Raw genomic sequence first — 18,238 nt, forward strand, 5'->3', positions numbered from 1 at the left:
CAGAAAGAGCTTCACTGTGTCTGTAAGGATGTGCATGAGGAGGCCAGGAGTGGCAGAGATATATGTGAGGGTGGTGCCAGAGAGACAGTGGTGAGGTGTTCACGGTGGTGGTGGGATCACACCTGGGATCTGCTCTGAGCTCCTTCCTCTTTGCACAGACTGTCAGATTAGGTCAGGCAGGCGTCTCTGTGGACTATGATGTTTGCAGGTGACATCATGATCCGTAGGGAGAGGTGGAAGAGCGTCCAGAGAGGTGGAGGTACGCTCTGGAGAGAAGAAGAATGAAAGTCAGAATGCACGTGGAGTGGAGAGTCATCAGAGCTGTGACAGTGCAGTCATGAAACACCAAACATATAAAGGCTTGTTTACATCATGTAGCCCTGCTCTGAAACACTGACATAGATGTAACTCTGTCTGTGAAGCTGGATTTAAGAAATAAGTGTTTAAAGTTTATCTCCTGTAAGTACAACATGTTACCTCACCAGGTTGGTTGACTTATATTAGCTTATGTTAGCTAACTAGTGACAGAATTGATAACCCAGTGGAAAATAAGGACACTAAAACTACACATCAGTTTAAGGGATCACCTTTACGCTGCCTCTGGCTGCAACAATGGGTTTTATGTTCACTTTCACTCTCTGTCTTTAGCAGTAAGTGGATCTTTGCTACTTGGCTAGCTGTACTAAAAGGGGAAGATTCACCTGCAAGCTGTAATGTCCACGTTTGTAAAGCAAACTTATAAATGACAACTGTGTGGAGGAGAGAACAGATGAGTTGCTTAAGGTATAAAAGATTTAATGTATTTGTCCTTGTCACAGTGGAGCTCCATCAGTCTGTCAGAGAAGGTCCTCTGCTGCCTGCTGTAAGTGGTGCAGAGGGTGGTCGAAAGCTTGCATAATGACCTCCTCTCCACCACAGCTTCAAATGTTTCCAGTGTGCAGCCAGTCACATGAACACATAGCCATCACTTCAGTCTGTCTGTAGGTGTCACCAGCTATGATGCTGTTCCCCCAGCAGAGCCTCTGTGCTGGTCTTCCTTTTAGCCTGTTGTCATTGTGCCACATCAGTATCCTGCCTCAGGATAGACACGATTTGTCCTCTTCATTCTGAAGTCAGTCACCATTCTTGTAGGTGGAGACACACATCACTGTGGAGCTCCTGCCCTGCACAGGCAGGACAGAGCTCTGCCCTGTTGAGACATTCTGCACATGTCTCAACTCTGTATATTTTTATATATTTTATTTATTGTTTACTCTATTTAAATTGTAAAATATGTGTATACACACACACACACACACACGTAGAAAAATATTTAGTATACACATCCAGAATTTTTTTTTTTTTTGCATATACTATTATATATTACATATATTTATTAGTTTTCAGATGTAGCCATTCTTGTATTTTGCTTGTTTACATTATTGTATTTTGCACAACTCTGTTGCTTGTGAAGCTCGCACACAAGAATTTCACTCACATGTGCTGTACCAATGTACCTGCACATGTGATGTGACAATAAAAGTGATTTGATTTGATTTGATTTGATTCTCACATTCTCATATTGTCTGTTAGGTAGTCGGTAATCCATGAGAAGGTGGACGTGTTTGCTGACACTTCCTGTGGCTTATTCTTCAACAGCAGCGGCTGGATCACATTAAATGGATTTGATAAACGAAAGAATGTGATCCTCCATCATGCAGTTACTCGTTTGTTTCTAACATGTAGATAGGAGTCAGATCTCTGCAGCACCCAGATTTAACTCATACACAAACTACAGGAGGAGAGTAAATACAGTGTCTTATAAAATGGTCAATCAATTAATTTAATAATTAACTCTATGGAGAAACAAAGTTAAATAAGTCAAATAAAATGCTGGTATGACCACTCTGTAGGTTTACAATACAATACAAGTTTATTTGTATAGCACATTTAAAACCAGAGGTCCAGTGAAAGCAGTAGCAAAATATAAATGCAAATAAGCTAGCAGGTGGAGAGCATTGATTAACCAAGCATAAGCAGATATCAAAATAAAACTTATAAAGTAAAATCAGTACAAAACATTGTTCAACAAAACAGAAGAAAAGGGCTTGCATAAGAGTACACTTACAAGAAGCGTACTCTAGATAGCCGGGAAGGCTAAACCAAAGTCTGGATTGAGTCAGATGTGCAAACAGCTTGTAGGAGGTTGTTCCAGAGGTTAGGTGCAACTGAGGGGAAAGCACGGTCACCTCTGGTCTTCAGCCGTGACCTACGGTAGGTTGCACCAAGAGCAACTGGTCTGATGATCTCAGTGCGCTACTAGGAATATACAGGCTGAGAAGATCAGTAAGATAGCTAGGCACGGTATTATTTATGATTTTAAAAGTAAGCAATAAGATTTTAAAATCAATGTGATATTTAATGGGAGCCAGCGTAGGTCAGAGAGAATTGGGGTAATAGACCCAAACCTACTTGGTTTGGCTTTAGAGATTAGACGTAGTTGGTCAAAACTAGATTTAACTACAGAGGACGCATGTTTGTCAAGCTTAAAGCACGGCGGCTTGTTCGTGACAGAGACTCTGAGTTTGGACATTTGTCCTGCTGTAAAATGAATTTGGGAGAAATTCTTTTCTAATCACTCTGAGGAGTTCCCGGCATCGGTGTTAGTTTGGGTGTGTTCATATTTGTTGTTGTTGGTCTCACTAAGCTCCTTTTTTCCGTCTTCTCTTTCTCCTTATCACCCAACCAATCACAGCAGCTCGCTGCCCCTCCCTGAGCATGGTTACACTCCTGTTTTATCTACTGCAAATGGAGCTTTTTCAGCCCAGATTTGCCATCTGCTGCTCACAATAGATCATCTGATTGATGGGATTTCTCTCTAATATTCCTGGGTTGATACATAAAACACCTTGACATGGCTGCTGTGAACTAGTGCTATATCAGTATAGTTGAAATTGGTGTGGGGGTGGCTGAGGCAGTAGATACTCAAACTGTTTAGGGGGGCAATATCAGTGGCAGGAAAGTTTCTTTTCCACTGACATTCCTGATCCACATGCAGTTCCACTGAAAATGGTTTTAATGCCAAAAAGAAACAAGAAAAAAGCCAATGTTACCTGATGTTTATGGAAGATTTTTCCCCTCCAGACTGTACAAAGCTAGGATAAAGGTGGAATTGACTGATTTAATGTCTGCTACTCTTGATGTAACCTAGAAGTGACTGTGAACACTACAGCTTCTCTGCACCAGTTAAACATAGGCTGTGTCCCAATTCAGGGTCTGCAGCCTTAAAGTACGCAGCCTCAACGATCCTCAAGGGCCGCGTACTCAAAGACCGCTAAGGCCGGAAGTGCGAGGCTTGTGAAATGGGACGGTCTAGCCTCCGTTGCGCTGCCCAGGTTGCCTAGCAACCATGATACTAACAGCTGGAAACGTGTCATACAGCTTTGTGTGACAGAAATGAAGGAGAAAATCTTTTGTTCATTTGTTTGTTTCTACATGAGCTTTGATCATTCTCTGTAGGATTAAGCTCAGCTATTGAACGGCGTATATTTAAAGGCTTTAAAACCAAGTTAGTACAAACGTCACTAATGTCACATAACTTTGCCGACATGTGGCCAACAGTAATGTTTAATGTTCTTCGTTATTAAACATTTGCACATAAATAAGTGACATCATATTCAGTACTTACTTTTCACAGTTTACTCTTCGGCCGCTCCGCTTCTGCCGTCTGCGGCAGAATTCTCCACACCGACTGCCGCGCTATGAATTGTGGGATATATGGGACCACGAAGTCTACACTGCCACAGCCTTAAAATTCAGGGAAATGAAGGACGCATTTCAGGGCCGCATTTCAAGCAGCCTTTGAATTGGGACAGCCTTCGGCGCGCCGCTGTGACGTAATCGGCCTTGAAATGCGGCCTTTAAGGCTGCAGACCCTGAATTGGGATACAGCCATAGAGTGTTACTGCAAACTTTATCACAGTACTGCAACCTGACCAGTGTAGCGTGCACTAACCTGCGGAGAGTCTCTAAGGAAGAGGCCATCCACCCTTCAGACAAAGCTCATTTACGCCACTTGTATCCACTGTGTTGTTCTTTTGGTCACTCCTCATAGCTTGTTACGATAGGTGAGGGTAGGGACGTAGATCGACCGGTAAATCGGGAGCTTCGCTTTTACGCTCAGCTCTCTCTTCACCACGGCCGACCGGTACAGCGTCTGCACCACTGCAGCTGCAGCACCAATCTACCTCTTAATCTCCTGCTCCCCTCACTTGTCAACAAGACTCCGAGATACTCTTCCACTTGGGGAAGCAACTCGTCCCTGACCCAGAGTGGGCCATGGCCTCAGACTTGGAGGTGCTTGGATTCTCAATACACCCCTTCACACTTGACTGCGAACTGCTCCAGTGTAAGCTGTAGGCCACCACCTGATGATATCAACAGAGCCACATCTCAGAGACGAGAGTCTGAGACCACCCAAGTGGAAGCCTTCTGCCACTTGGCTATTCCTAGAAATCCTGTCCATGTTGAAGAACACCCACCAGGAACAAGTTTGACTTCTTACCGGCTATGTGGACCAAGCTCTTGCAATGGTTGTATAAGGATCCAACGGATGGTAGCAACAGTCCAGACACCCCTTTCTCCCAAAGCACTTCCCACAGAATACTCCAAACTGAACAATCAAATGTCCTCTCCACCTCGACAAAACACGTGTAGGCTGGTTGGGCAAACTCCCACGCACCCTGAAGTATCGTCAAAAGGATAAAGAGCTGCTCCAGTGTTCCGTGACCTGGATGAAAACCTGGACTGCTCCTCCTGTATCTGAGGTTTGACTAACAGACGGACTCTCATTTCCAGCACCCAGACATAGACTTTTCCGGGGAGGCTAAAGAGTGTGATTCCCATTGTGGCGGGGCGTGGTCTGTGGAGCCGCTGCAGGGGAGGTGGATGCACCTAAGCGGGATCCACAATCACGCCTCGCCGGCTTAAAGTCTGTGCTCGGACCGATGTCATGTTTGTTGTTGATGTGTGTGGCTGCAAGCTGCAGCTGGGTATTGTGTACAGCAACCGTGAGAGAATAAAAGATGATGCTGAAAAGCATAAAAATGTGGACAGGTCTGTCGTCTGATGATTACAGTGGTGCCGAAACCAAGCAGGAGGGCACAGCAGACCAGGGATGGAGCTGGTGGGTGCAGCGGGAGCAGGCCACAGTGTCTCGCAGCCAGCGGGATGAACTCCAGGACCGGATCGAGCGCCGGATGCAAAGGATTGAATCTGGTGGTTCTGATCCGGTCCTGGCCGACGCTGCCGATACCCCCACTGGCGTTCCCCGGTGGCGTGGGAGTGGAGGAGGTTCAGACTTTTCCAGTGCCCATGCGGACCCCCAGGGTGCGACCAGCCAGGACGCAGCCTGCCGCCGCTTGCTGCGTTTTGTTTTAAAGTTAAATAATCAGCAGATGAATCCATTATAAATGTGTATATTTTTGGTTAATCTGCATCAAATATAAAAACCTACTTTACAGTTTTGAATGAGTAATGATACAATAAGGATATAATAGAGACTTAGAGTCACAGCGGGTATTTTTTCTGCAGTGAGTAAAACTGTAATACATTTACAATACTATTATTATTATGTTTAATACTTGTATTTAAAGTAACACTTTGAATGCAGGACTTGTATTAGATGATTGTTTCAGCGCTGTCAGTATAGGCTAGAGTATTCGCACGTCTTCTAGTTTGTGTCTGTAGTTTGCGATGGTTTTATACAACTTAAGTACATTTGTGGCTTTGGAGAATCGAAACAACATCGTCTTTTTGTGCTCAGAGTGTGAGAAAGTATGAGGCTTTTTCTTTCCTTGGCACACAACCTGTAAAAAGCCAGTAAGTCATGAAATATGGCGCCGCGGATGGTCGCCCTGGTGCTTCAGTGCGTTACTTTTGTTTTGTTTTTGTGCATTTTCTCTGTGTCTGGGCACTCCTCTGGATACTCGTACACCAGAGAAGAGCTCCTTAACTACAGGACTACAACGCCTGTGGATTTATTTCCAATATTTGTCGCATCTGCGGCAGATTTACTGCTGACTCTGACCAGGAAAGCGAGACGCCGAAAGAGAGGGAAGCGAGCCGGCGCACTCGTGCGTTTGAGGAGACGCGGACTGCGAACTGCTCTTCCTGGGATCTTCCTTTCTAATGTACGCTCACTCGGCAATAAGATTGACGAACTGGCCCTGATGAGAAGCATGAACAGAGACTTTGCCTCCTCCTGTGTGTTATGTTTTACGGAGTCGTGGCTCAGTGAGAACATCCCAGACTGCGCGCTCAAGCTGGAGGGCTTCCATCTGCTGCGCGTGGACCGGCAGGCCGCTCTCTCCGGTAAGTCCAAAGGTGGAGGTGTCTGCTTCTACATCAATAGTGGCTGGTGCACAGATGTGACAGTGATTGCTCAGCACTGCTCTTCCTCTCTGGAATATCTTTTTATCCACTGCAAACCGTTTTATTCTCCGCGGGAGTTCGCTTCATTCATCCTGGCCGCTGTTTACATCCCGCCAGACGCAGATGCGCAGGCAGCTCAGTGCGCACTCGCGGAGCAGATTCTCCACACGGAGCGGACATTCCCGGACTCTCTCATCATTGCTCTTGGGGACTTTAACAAAGCCAATCTGAGCCACGAGCTTCCGAAATATAAGCAGTATATTAAATGCCCGACCAGAGAGGAGAGGACATTAGACCACTGTTACAGCACGATCAGCGGGGCCTATCGCGCGGTGCCCCGCGCTTCACTTGGTCTTTCTGACCACGTCATGATCCACCTGATCCCCGCGTACAGACAGAGGCTGAAACTCTCCAAACCTGTCGTGAGGACTAAAAAAAAACAACGAGGCTGTGGAGGAGCTTCGCACGTGTTTGGAGACCACAGACTGGGACACAATGAAGGCTGCTTCTAACAGCTTGGACGAGTTTACGGACACTGTCACCTCCTATATCCACTTCTGTGAGGACAGCGTTGTGCCATCACGCACCTCGGTGAGTTATAACAATGACAAACCCTGGTTTACTCCTAAACTCAAAAAGCTGTGGCTGGAAAAGAGTAAGGCGTTCAGAAGCGGAGACAGGGACTGCTACAGAGAGGCCAAGTACAGGTTCACTAAAGAAGTGGACATTGCTAAACATCAGCACTCTGAGAAGATGCAGCAGCAGATCTCAGAGAATGACTCGGCCTCTGTGTGGAAAGGTTTTAGGAATATCACCAACTACAAGCCTAAAACCCCCCACTCCACTGATGACTTGCTCTTAGCCAACACCCTTAACGACTTCTACTGCCGTTTTGACGAGCCATCAGGCAGCCTTCACACCTCCAACGGCCCCAACAATAGAGACACTTTGGACACTCATTCCCCCACCTCTCCCCCCTCCATAGAGCCATCACCACCTTCAAACCGTTCACCTACAACACCCCCCTCCTCACCCCACACAAAAGAGGATTTCACACCACCTCCTCCCACCACAACTCTTCATATTCATGAAGCAGATGTGAGGAAGCAGTTTAAGAGTCTGAATGCTCGGAAAGCTCCCGGCCCAGACGGCGTGTCTCCTGCCACCCTCAGACACTGTGCAAACGAGCTGGCCCCAGTGTTTTCTGGCATTTTCAACTCCTCACTGCAGGCATGTCATGTGCCTGCCTGCTTCAAGTCCTCTACCATAATCCCTGTCCCCAAGAAACCTAGGATCACTGGACTAAATGACTACAGACCCGTGGCTCTGACATCTGTGGTCATGAAGTCATTTGAGCGCCTAGTTCTCTCCCATCTCAAGACCCTCACGGCCCCCCTCCTGGACCCCCTGCAGTTTGCATATAGAGCCAACAGGTCTGTAGATGACGCCATCAACATGGCCCTACACTTCATCCTGCAGCATCTGGACTCCCCAGGAACCTACGCCAGGATCCTGTTTGTGGACTTCAGCTCTGCCTTCAACACCATCCTTCCAGACCATCTCCGAGACAAGCTTTCCCAGATGAATGTGCCTGATCCCATCTGCCGGTGGATCACTGACTTCCTGACGGACAGGAAGCAGCATGTGAGGCTGGGAAAGAATGTCTCGGACTCCCGGACCATCAGCACCGGCTCCCCTCAGGGCTGTGTTCTTTCTCCTCTGTTCTTCTCCCTGTACACCAACTGCTGCACCTCCACCCACCAGTCTGTCAAGCTAATCAAGTTTGCAGATGACACCACCGTTATCGGACTCATCTCGGACGGGGACGAGTCTGCCTACAGGAGGGAGGTTGAACGTCTGGTGTCCTGGTGCAGCCACAACAACCTGGTGCTGAATGCCCAGAAGACAGTGGAGATTATTGTGGACTTCAGGAAGCACACAGCTCCACTCCCCCCCATCATCCTGACTGACACCCCCATCACCTCTGTGGACTCATTCCGCTTCCTGGGTACCACCATCACCCAGGACCTGAAGTGGGAGCCCACCATCACCTCCGTCATCAAGAAAGCCCAGCAGAGGATGTACTTCCTGAGGCAGCTGAAGAAATTCAACCTGCCAACACGGACGATGATGCAGTTCTACACTGCAATCATCGAGTCCATCCTCACCTCCTCCATCACCGTGTGGTACGCTGGAGCCACTATCAGGGACAAACAGAGACTGCAGCGTGTTGTGCGCTCTGCTGAGAAGGTGATTGGCTGCAGACTCCCATCTCTGCAGGACCTGTACACCTCCAGGACATTGCGGCGTGCAGCTCGGATCTCAGCTGACCCTTCTCACCCTGGACACAGTCTGTTTGACCTGCTCCCCTCAGGCAGGAGGCTCCGGTCCATTCGCACCAGAACCTCTCGCCATAAGAACAGTTTCTTCCCCTCTGCTGTTGGACACATGAACAATAACCATATGACTGTTCCCGCTACTAACACATGACCCTACGCTGTGTCACTGCATCATTCTATGTTTGGCACTGATCACCACCTGCACTCATGTATATATCTTTCAACGTAGCACTCTTAATTCTTATTCTCATGTATATATCTCATGTATATCTCATGCACATATCTTTCCACGTAGCACTTTTAATTCTTATCCCTACTTTTATTTTTTTCCATGTCTATTTAAGTGCTATTTATGACACTATGTTTGCACTGAAGCACCGCAGCAATTTCCTAATGTTGTAAACCTGCTCAACATTTGGCAATAAACCCCATTCCCATTCTGAAATATTTGAGGGTTTAACATCGTCGCTGTCTTTCTTGAGAAAGAGATGGAAAAAGAGATTTTGTGCATCTTCCTGTATAATTTCAGAGGGTCCCAATCATGCTGACAATTACCCGTATCAGTTGGAAAGTTCATGTTATCACTGTAATTGGCCCCAAATTTCCTAAACATGAACATCCTAAACATTTCCTAAACAGTTTAAGAAATGCTGTCCAGGCCAGGCTCTTGGTAATGGCACCCTGAGAGTGTTTATGCTGTAGGCTTGCATAACGTCTCTAATTTAGCATCATTTCGTGTCTATCAACACAGAGGCCCAAGTGGGATTTATTCATCGGGTTCCTGTAACTTCAATATAAAAGATGACCCTTGTGTTCGCATATTAACTATTACACAGCGTCGAGGTTAAAGATGTTTTAACTAATATAGACTGAAGAGAAAGACTGAAGCAGTGAGTCAGTGCTAAATACTTGGTGAAGCCAGGCAGAAAGAAGATATTTGAGCATTACACACTATGGTGGCCTGCGGAGGAAGAACCCCCTTTGAACAGGGCGACCTTTGGCAGAACCAGGCTCAAGGGCAGCCATTAATGTCTTTCTACTGGCTGCTGGCCAGTCACAGGAGCATGTTCAGTGAGATTACCTAAATGTACCACCGAACCACACTTCAGCTCCTCCAGGCTGCAGAATTTACACCCTTTGGCACATCCTTTAACAAATAACAGTTTTACAGTTTAGAGTAAAATGTCATTCATATATATTTAATATCTGTAATATCTGGATATATATATTTGTAATTTTGTAATATATTGTATTATTTAATTGAGTTCAGTCAGTTCTTAATGTCTTGGAGTGACTGTGACCACATAATTTCCTCAGGGTTAATAAAGTATTCTGATTCTGACGACAGCAAAACACGAGGAAAATAAATCAAAGTAAATCAGGAAATGGTGAGAGAAGTGCAGGAAACACAGTCACAGACTGAACAAGAGTCCGGGGACACATGTCATAAATACAAACAGTAACCACAACCAAAATACAACAAGGTCTAAGGACACAGGACGCTAAGGTGTAAGGAAAATCTCCCCCAAAAGGCAAGAGCGAAACTAAAACGTTGATGCTTTATGTTTTTATTACAACGTGCTGATGTCAGCCTGCTATGGAAACATGTTATGTGTTGTACTGCTCTTTCCAAACCTTTCATACAATGTATCACTGATAAGTTTTTTTTAATGAAAAAAATTAACATAAAACCTACGTACTCATATCCCACGATGTCTAGAACTTTAGTGTGAAGTTCCATAAAGAAATCATGGGTAATACAGCGTTTGTGCTGTTTGAGGGTTCTACCAGCACACTACATTGGAAAATGATATCTTGAAAACTGTGGATGCTAGACTGCTAACAAACACACAAATGGAGCTGATTACACACTCCCTCCCTTCAGGGGGAGAATAAAAGGAAGAACAAAGCAACCCAACGGAGAACACCTGGTAATAAACAAGACTCCAATATAAAACCCTGGGACTGTTGTGATTTAACTATACAAAGAAATTCAAAGTGAAATCATTGCATCAAGACATCACTGGACACTTTATTAGATACACCTTTCTTATAATGAGTCAGACCTCCTTTTGCCTTCAGAGCTGCCTTAAATCTTTGCAGCATAGACTCATCAGGGTGCTGCAGCTATGGCGCGGCTGGAGATGGGTGCACATCCATGATGTGAATATTCCTCCACATGTCAGAGGTGTTCGGTTTGATCTGGGGACTGTTGGTGATTTTGAGTGAACACATTGTTATGTTCAAGAAACTATATTCATGTTTCAGAGGATTTGAGCTCACGGTTTGTTATCCTGCTTGACGAGCCAAGAGCCAAGACTGGTAAATTGCAGTCATAAAAGGAGGCACAGACAATGTTTTCTATTGTTCAAGTTCAGTGAGCCTGTAGCCTCAGTTTCCTGCTCTTACAGACGCTGCGCTTGGTGTGGTTTTCTGCTGCTGTAGGCCACTTTAAGGTTTGATCAGGTCTTCTGATGACCTGGTTTGTAAATGGTTGTGTGGGGAAAGTTCCAATAGATCAGCAGTTTTTGAAATACTAAGACCAGCCCATCTAACACCATCACCGTGCTTTTCTTTCTCATTCTGATGCTCGCTTTGAATTTCACCAGGTTGTCTCCATCATGTATACGTGCCTAAATACATTGGATTGTTATTCTATGATTCTATGATTAGCTGATTAGATGTTTGTGTTATGGAGAGGTGTACCTAATGAAATGTCCAGTGAGTGTATGTAAAGAAACGTCACCAAATGACAGTCCTCCACCAAATAAACTTTGTTTTAAATACATATTACATTTCATCACATGATGAAGGTGAAAGCCGTATATGGTTGGAACTGTGGGATGTTTCTGATTTCTGAACAACAAGAAAAACGAGTGTTCTTCTACCAGCAGCGACTTGTTCAGCTTGTAGTGGATTAAAAAGATGAAGCATTGAAAGGCAAGAACTAAAGGTACCTCAGATACTTCCTTAAGTATAGCAGTTAGGGTTATTTCTGAGATACAAGCATAGCGCACATTCAGAACTACATTTCCCGTGATCCACTTCGAGGGGACGACCGTAAACAGAAGAAAGCGGAAACAAAAGAGGTTTTTATAAAAACACAAACACGTCCCGGCTGTCGAAGTACTCAGGGAACAAACTACAACCATTGACTTGGCCAGCAATAATCCTACCAACACGAGCGAGGAGTGAGCACGGGAGCGGACTGCGTCAGTTAGCATGGCACTGAAAAGAATACAGAAGGTAAGTTTAACAAGCTAGCATTGGTTGCCAGCTAAAGATAGCACAGCAGAGGCTAACGATAGGATTTATTTTTCGCTAAAGGTGTATTCATACAGAACTTACACTCCCCCCGCTTTGAAACAACTCCGCTCAAACTTCGTCATATTTTTGATAATAATGGGGCCGCTGACATCTCTTCTAACGGACGAAGCAGGCTGACAAATCCAAAGTTTCATGCTAGCTCGCTAACAAATGACCAAAGAGCGTAGTTAGCTCATTAACTACCCTCTTTGTGCCCTCCATGTTAGCCTGTCTCTGTGTCAGAAGCTGTGTTGTCCAGCTTGTAGTGAGGGCTGGGACTGCGGTGACCAGGGAAGTTTGCACAGAGTTCATTTCGGTTCTCTGTAGTGTGGACTAGTTCACTTCCTTTGTGGACTGTTGAGGGCGCACGGAGAGGACTACCAGTCATAATGGAAAAGTGAAATAACACGTTAGACGAGCTTCTCGAAGGCTTGACAGGACTTATAATAACTACATACATATAACAGTGATGGTTTCTTTCGGTGGTCCGCACTGTCGAAACAAAGTCACACACAAGCACGCTTGCATTAACGGCCTAGTGGGGACTGTAGCGATACCTGGATGGTATTTGCCATTAATGACGGAAAAGATTTCTGCATTTGCAGCTGATTCACATTAAAACTGCCGTGTCACGTGATGTTCAGTCAAACCTCACAGACTGGTTTGTGTTATGTTGACCAGGAGCTGCAGGACCTGCAGAGAGACCCTCCCGCACAGTGCTCGGCTGGACCAGTGGGGGATGACAGTGAGTTCACATCCTGCATGTCGGCCTTGAGACTCTTCATAGTTCCTAAATGTCATTCTACGTTTTATCTTAACAATCTAAAGCAAAACATAAATAGTTTTCAAGAGGATTTATTTATTTATTTTTTGGTAGGGTCAGTTTTAAAAAAAAGAGCGGTGGAAGAACGAGTCAAGTAGATATCAGAAGAAAATGTTTCATTTGGCTAAAGAAGGGTCCTAAAAGATTTACTAGGAAGTTCTGCAGAGACGTCAGACTAGCTTCTAGAAAGCCGGACCTCTGCCGAAGGCTGGAACTCCATCCTGATCGCCTGAAAGTGACTGTATGCCCTATGCTGTTTCACAGTGAGACACCCCAGGACTGGACTGTGTTGCTGTGTCTAGGACCAATTTAAAATTGAATGGACAGCCAGGGGTTCTCCAAAGGGTTAACTATGAGCTCCATAGGTTATCTTTTAACTGGGAAATGGGAGCGACGGCTGTTAGTCACCCTGTAATCAGCCAGTTAGAGTAAGGCTGATGACAAAGCACAGCTGTCTGTCTTTTGTGGACACAGTACACAGTGTGCACTGTGCTCTGTACACACAGCATGTGTAACGTGGTGGATGATGGCCTCTGAACATTGTGTTGGTTGAATGTACAGCTTGCGTTCTTATATGTGCCTCTGTTTTGTTTCTTGCTCCTAGTGTTTCACTGGCAGGCAACAATAATGGGCCCGGTGAGTGTCACGCTAAGCTTGCTTCCTCTCCTCTCATAATGTTTTCTGCACTAAATGCATCAGAAATAATGAGCACTGCTTTATTTATCCCATATTTGGGACATTTCTTTGTTACAGTGTTGAAATTATTCTCATATAGAAAAATAAATAAATATAGACAAATGAGAAGTGGTGCCAACCGGTTTGTTCATCTGGGCTGAAGGTGACGGGAGCGAGCCGACTGATTCCACCTGAATCGTTTCACTGTTGTGTTGACAGAAGTGTTTTTTTGTCAGGGTGACAGTCCGTACCAAGGAGGAGTTTTCTTTCTCACAATTCACTTTCCTACTGACTACCCGTTCAAGCCACCAAAGGTAAGAGCCCCAAGCTTTTCTCCTGCCATGCTGCTAGATCTCCTGTCTCACAGAGCTGACAACTTGCATCACTGTGCCACATTTCATACATACACAGCAGCACATCCACACGGCCGCCTCTTAACCACTTATCCATTTTAAGGTCATACGAGGCAGGAAAGGAAGTGAGATGGTGTGAGGGGCAGAGTACACCCTGGACGGGTCACTAGTCTGTCACACAGCTAGTCTAGGGTCACCAGTTCAGGGTGACTGTGCAAACACACACAGGAAGAAGCACAAACACAGTGTGTTTGGTGGGAAGATTGTATAACCTACCTTACATATTGTACACATGTGTTATTCAGTCAGAGTTACTGGAGGGCGGTGGCGGCCTGCTTGGAAGACAAACTGTTCACTTTTGTCCTGAGACATTTCTGTCCTACTAGGAGTGGTCTCTCCTGGACACGTGTACCAGGCTCACTGGCTGATTTGATAAGTAAATAAGGGCGTGTGTTTTGGAAAAATGTTGCTCACTGCTCCAGCAGAGTTGAGACTGGGAGGATCGGTGGCCCACGGTGGCTGCACACCTGAATAAAGCTCTTTAAGCAGGTTTTCCACACATGAACTAATCCTGATGCCAAAAGAAAAGTCTGACAAACAAAAAGACTAAACTTAACCTGGGATAGCAAGTGTGGCTTTTAAATCAAACAGGAAGTGACTGAAGTGCAGGCTTTAAGCTTTCATTTCATTTCATTTATTTATTCATTTTCAGGCACAACAAATACCTATATTGAACATAAAATACACAAAACAAAAAACAAAACTTGCCTGAAAAAGGAGTGGGACGAAGAAAACTTATTAAATCCCACCCCTATACTCACTCATCAACAAAAAAAAACAATAAACTTCCCGCAGCTACGCCCATCATTGCATACAGACCCATCAACAGCCCCGGGCACATACAAGCATCTAAGCGGCAGCTCGCAACCAACAATTAGAGCCTTCATAACTGAATACAGAATATATAAATTATAAATTGCATTACCACAGGTAACAGGCAGTAATAACTACAAGTAACAAACACACATACATATACATACATATATATCTACACACACAAGTACATATATGTACATACATACGCACACTTTATTTTATTTTTTATTTTTTGGAATCCATACCAGCAATGGTAAGAGGACAGACATTACAGAGCACACTAAAACCATCATTGAGTATACTGTGACCAGACCAACTGTTTGTAGAGAAATTTAAATCTATGAATATTTTTGCATTGTTTCAATTGTAAACTCAGACTGTTCCAGATTTTCACACCACATACAGACACACAAAAGCCTTTACGGGTTGTTCGAGTTCTGGGTAATTTGAATTCTCCAAAGCCTCTCACATTATAAACCTTTTCTCGAATTTCAAATCTAGTTTGTAAATTTGCCGGTAAAAGTTTAGTAAAAGCTTTATACAAAATTATGGATGTATTGTAATTAACCAGATCCTGGAATTTAAGTAACTTTGCCTGAAGAAAGAATTTGTGAGTATGATCTAGATAACCAGCCTTGTGAATAATACGCAGTGCTCGTTTCTGTACTGTGTGTTTAATTCAAAAGGTTTAACAAAAGTTTGACATTAACAGGATCCCAGGATGTCTCCTGGTCTTTAACTGCTCTGCTTGTTTGTGTGTCTGTGTGCATGTACGTTTGCCGTCAGGAAATGAACAGCTGCTGTGCTTGAGTTTGTCACTTCATGGTCCACTTACTGTTGAGCCTCTGAAAGTCGAGCCTGTGATTTTCAAACAGATAATGTAACATTGTTGTTCAGCCCACTGAATCAAAGCTGAAAGTCTGCACTGCAAATTTGATTTAAATCCACGACGGTGCCCAGACTCCACACAGCAAGACGTGTTGTGTGTCGCTGTCACGATGTCATGGTGGGTCGTGGACGTTACAGGCTTGGGTTACTTTGGAAACGGTATCCTGCTCTTTCATTGGTAGTTGCTTCAGTCGTCTTGACGATGAGGAAGGTGTCACTCAGGACCTGCTCACTTCAGTTATTCCACTCGCTGAATGTTACTAACGTCATTCATTTTTTTAAATCCAGGTAGCATTTACAACAAAGATTTATCACCCAAATATAAACAGCAACGGCAGCATCTGCTTGGACATCCTGCGGTCACAGTGGTCTCCAGCACTGACGGTGTCTAAAGGTAATCAGATGTGTGTGTCGTCTGTATTTTAAAAAGTGACATTATGGATCGTATGATTAGGGCCGAGGAACCTCCCTTTGCTCCCACACAGCGTCACGTCTGCCCCATGTTAACTGAAGTGTGTCGTTTCTACACACTCGACAATGAAACTGTCCTCAGTTCACTGACGGGATCCTTTCACCTGTTTTTTTGCAGTTTTATTGTCCATATGTTCATTGCTGTGTGATCCAAACCCAGATGACCCCTTGGTGCCTGACATAGCTCACATCTACAAGAACGACAAAGACAAGTGAATACACACACGCGCGCATGCTAACGTCTTTAGTAAAGCGAGTGTGTCTGATGGTGTCATCGATTTGTGTCTTTTTCTCTTCTCAGATACAACAAACTAGCAAAAGAATGGACCCAGAAGTACGCCATGTGAAGAAGATGAGCACAGCGCAAAAACGACAGGCTGACATTTAGTTTCTTTCTTTTCCCATCTGTTTTTTAAAGTCAACACGCACTGAAATTATAGTACGAACTCATGAAATAATCCTACTTAACTTCCACCAAACTGAACTGTTGTCATCGTTATTAATCCGAGGCCGATAACATCTACATTACTTTGGGGGGTTGTTTTTGTTTTTCCTGAAAAGAAGCCGGACTCGGAGCAGGCCACAGCCTGCCTGTGCGCACTCAGTGGATACTTGGGCATTTTTAACGTTTGGCATGTTATTATTGCACCACGGACGGTTCATTTGTGACATTCATGATTATTACAGATTGTTTTCTTTCCTTTTTAAGTACAAGTATAAAATGAGAGGACAGAAATGCCACCAGATGCCAAACGGGAACAAGCCCACGTCAGCTGTGCTGTGAACGGAGATCAGAAGGGCCGCAGCAGGACGTCTTAGCTCGACTCCTGTGTTACTTTACCTAACAATACTTTTGTGTTCCTTACATTATTACTGTAACTGTTGCTGTGTTGATCCAGTCCAGTTGGACACAGCCAATTAAGGCTAATACTTCATTGGCTGCAGAGAGGAGAGATGATGAGGGACAGCGTGGAGCTGCTGGCTGTGAGCACAGCCAGCTGAGGCTGTGCCTGATGTGTGGTTGTTGTTGGCTGCTTCTTTGTCTGAGCTGATGGTGCTGTGGATCTTTCCAGGTTACTACTGAAATCATTCAGTTAGCTGTTCTGACAGTAAGCAGCAGCATGCTGTTGGACACCGACCTATTAGCATGTGAGCACCGATAGCAGGACAGTCGCGTCATGTCTCCTTCCTGTCTAATTGTCCCTTACAGCCTCTGTAGACGAACCCCTGGTACAGATCACACAGAATGTAATGCACAGTGTGAGACGATGCAGAAGTATTGCAAAGAAATGCAAATCCCTTTTCTGTAATACAGGAAAAAGTCCTGGAAAACTTTGGAGCACGAGCTTCAGGTGGCTCCGTCATCCACCTTTCTGCTTCGCGCATCAGCAGCCAGGAAGAAACACTGAAGGCTGAATGTGAAATATGTATGGCCCTCCAACAGACAACAGTACTGACTGATACTAATGTTCTCTTTGCGTCGTCACTTCATCGATGTGCTGGCTTACGGAGGAGTCTTGATGTCGGTGTAGCAGACCAAGTTGATTGAAATGAAACAATGTACTGTGGCAGTGGTCCTGAAAATGGGAGCGACTTCTTATGTGTTGCTGTTTTCTTCTATTGTTGTTGTTATTATTATTGTTATTATTATTATTGACAACACCTATATTGTATTCAGTCTGTTTGGAATGATTTTTTCTATTTGAACTCAGATTGGAGTCATCACAGTGTAAAGCTCTCATTAAAATGATGTGCTCTTGTCCCCTGATCGTAGCTGTGACGTTGGATTTCCACAGGTACAACAATCAGGCCTTCAGCCCAGTGAGAAGCTTTTTTACACTGTCCTCATTAAGCTGCACTCCATCGTAACAAAGGCTAAAGACCCTGCTTTTTGTTCCTGTGTAAAGTTTTCTACCTGTGTCTCTGAGGCCCATGTGGCACATTTTGTACTGGATTAAAGAATAGTACCGTTACTATCATGACATGATTGTGTAACTCTGCTTTATGTTGACACGAGCAACACACTTTGTATGTGGTGCTCTTATTGCACTTTGACTGCGCTGTGTGCTGGCAGTGTTACATGAAACTAGAGAATA

The 18,238-nt window shown here is 44.7% G+C and overlaps 1 protein-coding gene across 1 annotated transcript; it reads left to right on the forward strand.

Annotated features, from left to right (window-relative positions):
• Positions 1 to 11,767: 11,767 nt before the first annotated feature.
• Positions 11,768 to 18,124, forward strand: ube2d1b (ubiquitin-conjugating enzyme E2D 1b). Its single transcript, XM_004571457.4, has 7 exons — positions 11,768 to 11,996; positions 12,738 to 12,801; positions 13,484 to 13,515; positions 13,791 to 13,868; positions 15,960 to 16,065; positions 16,261 to 16,354; positions 16,444 to 18,124. Exons 1-7 carry the CDS (start codon positions 11,973 to 11,975, stop codon positions 16,487 to 16,489), a joined length of 444 nt encoding a protein of 147 aa, XP_004571514.1. The 5' UTR covers positions 11,768 to 11,972; the 3' UTR covers positions 16,490 to 18,124.
• The last annotated feature ends 114 nt before the right edge of the window (positions 18,125 to 18,238 follow it).

This window comes from Maylandia zebra, linkage group LG8 (assembly GCF_041146795.1).
Source record: "Maylandia zebra isolate NMK-2024a linkage group LG8, Mzebra_GT3a, whole genome shotgun sequence".
Lineage (NCBI taxonomy): Eukaryota > Metazoa > Chordata > Actinopteri > Cichliformes > Cichlidae > Maylandia > Maylandia zebra.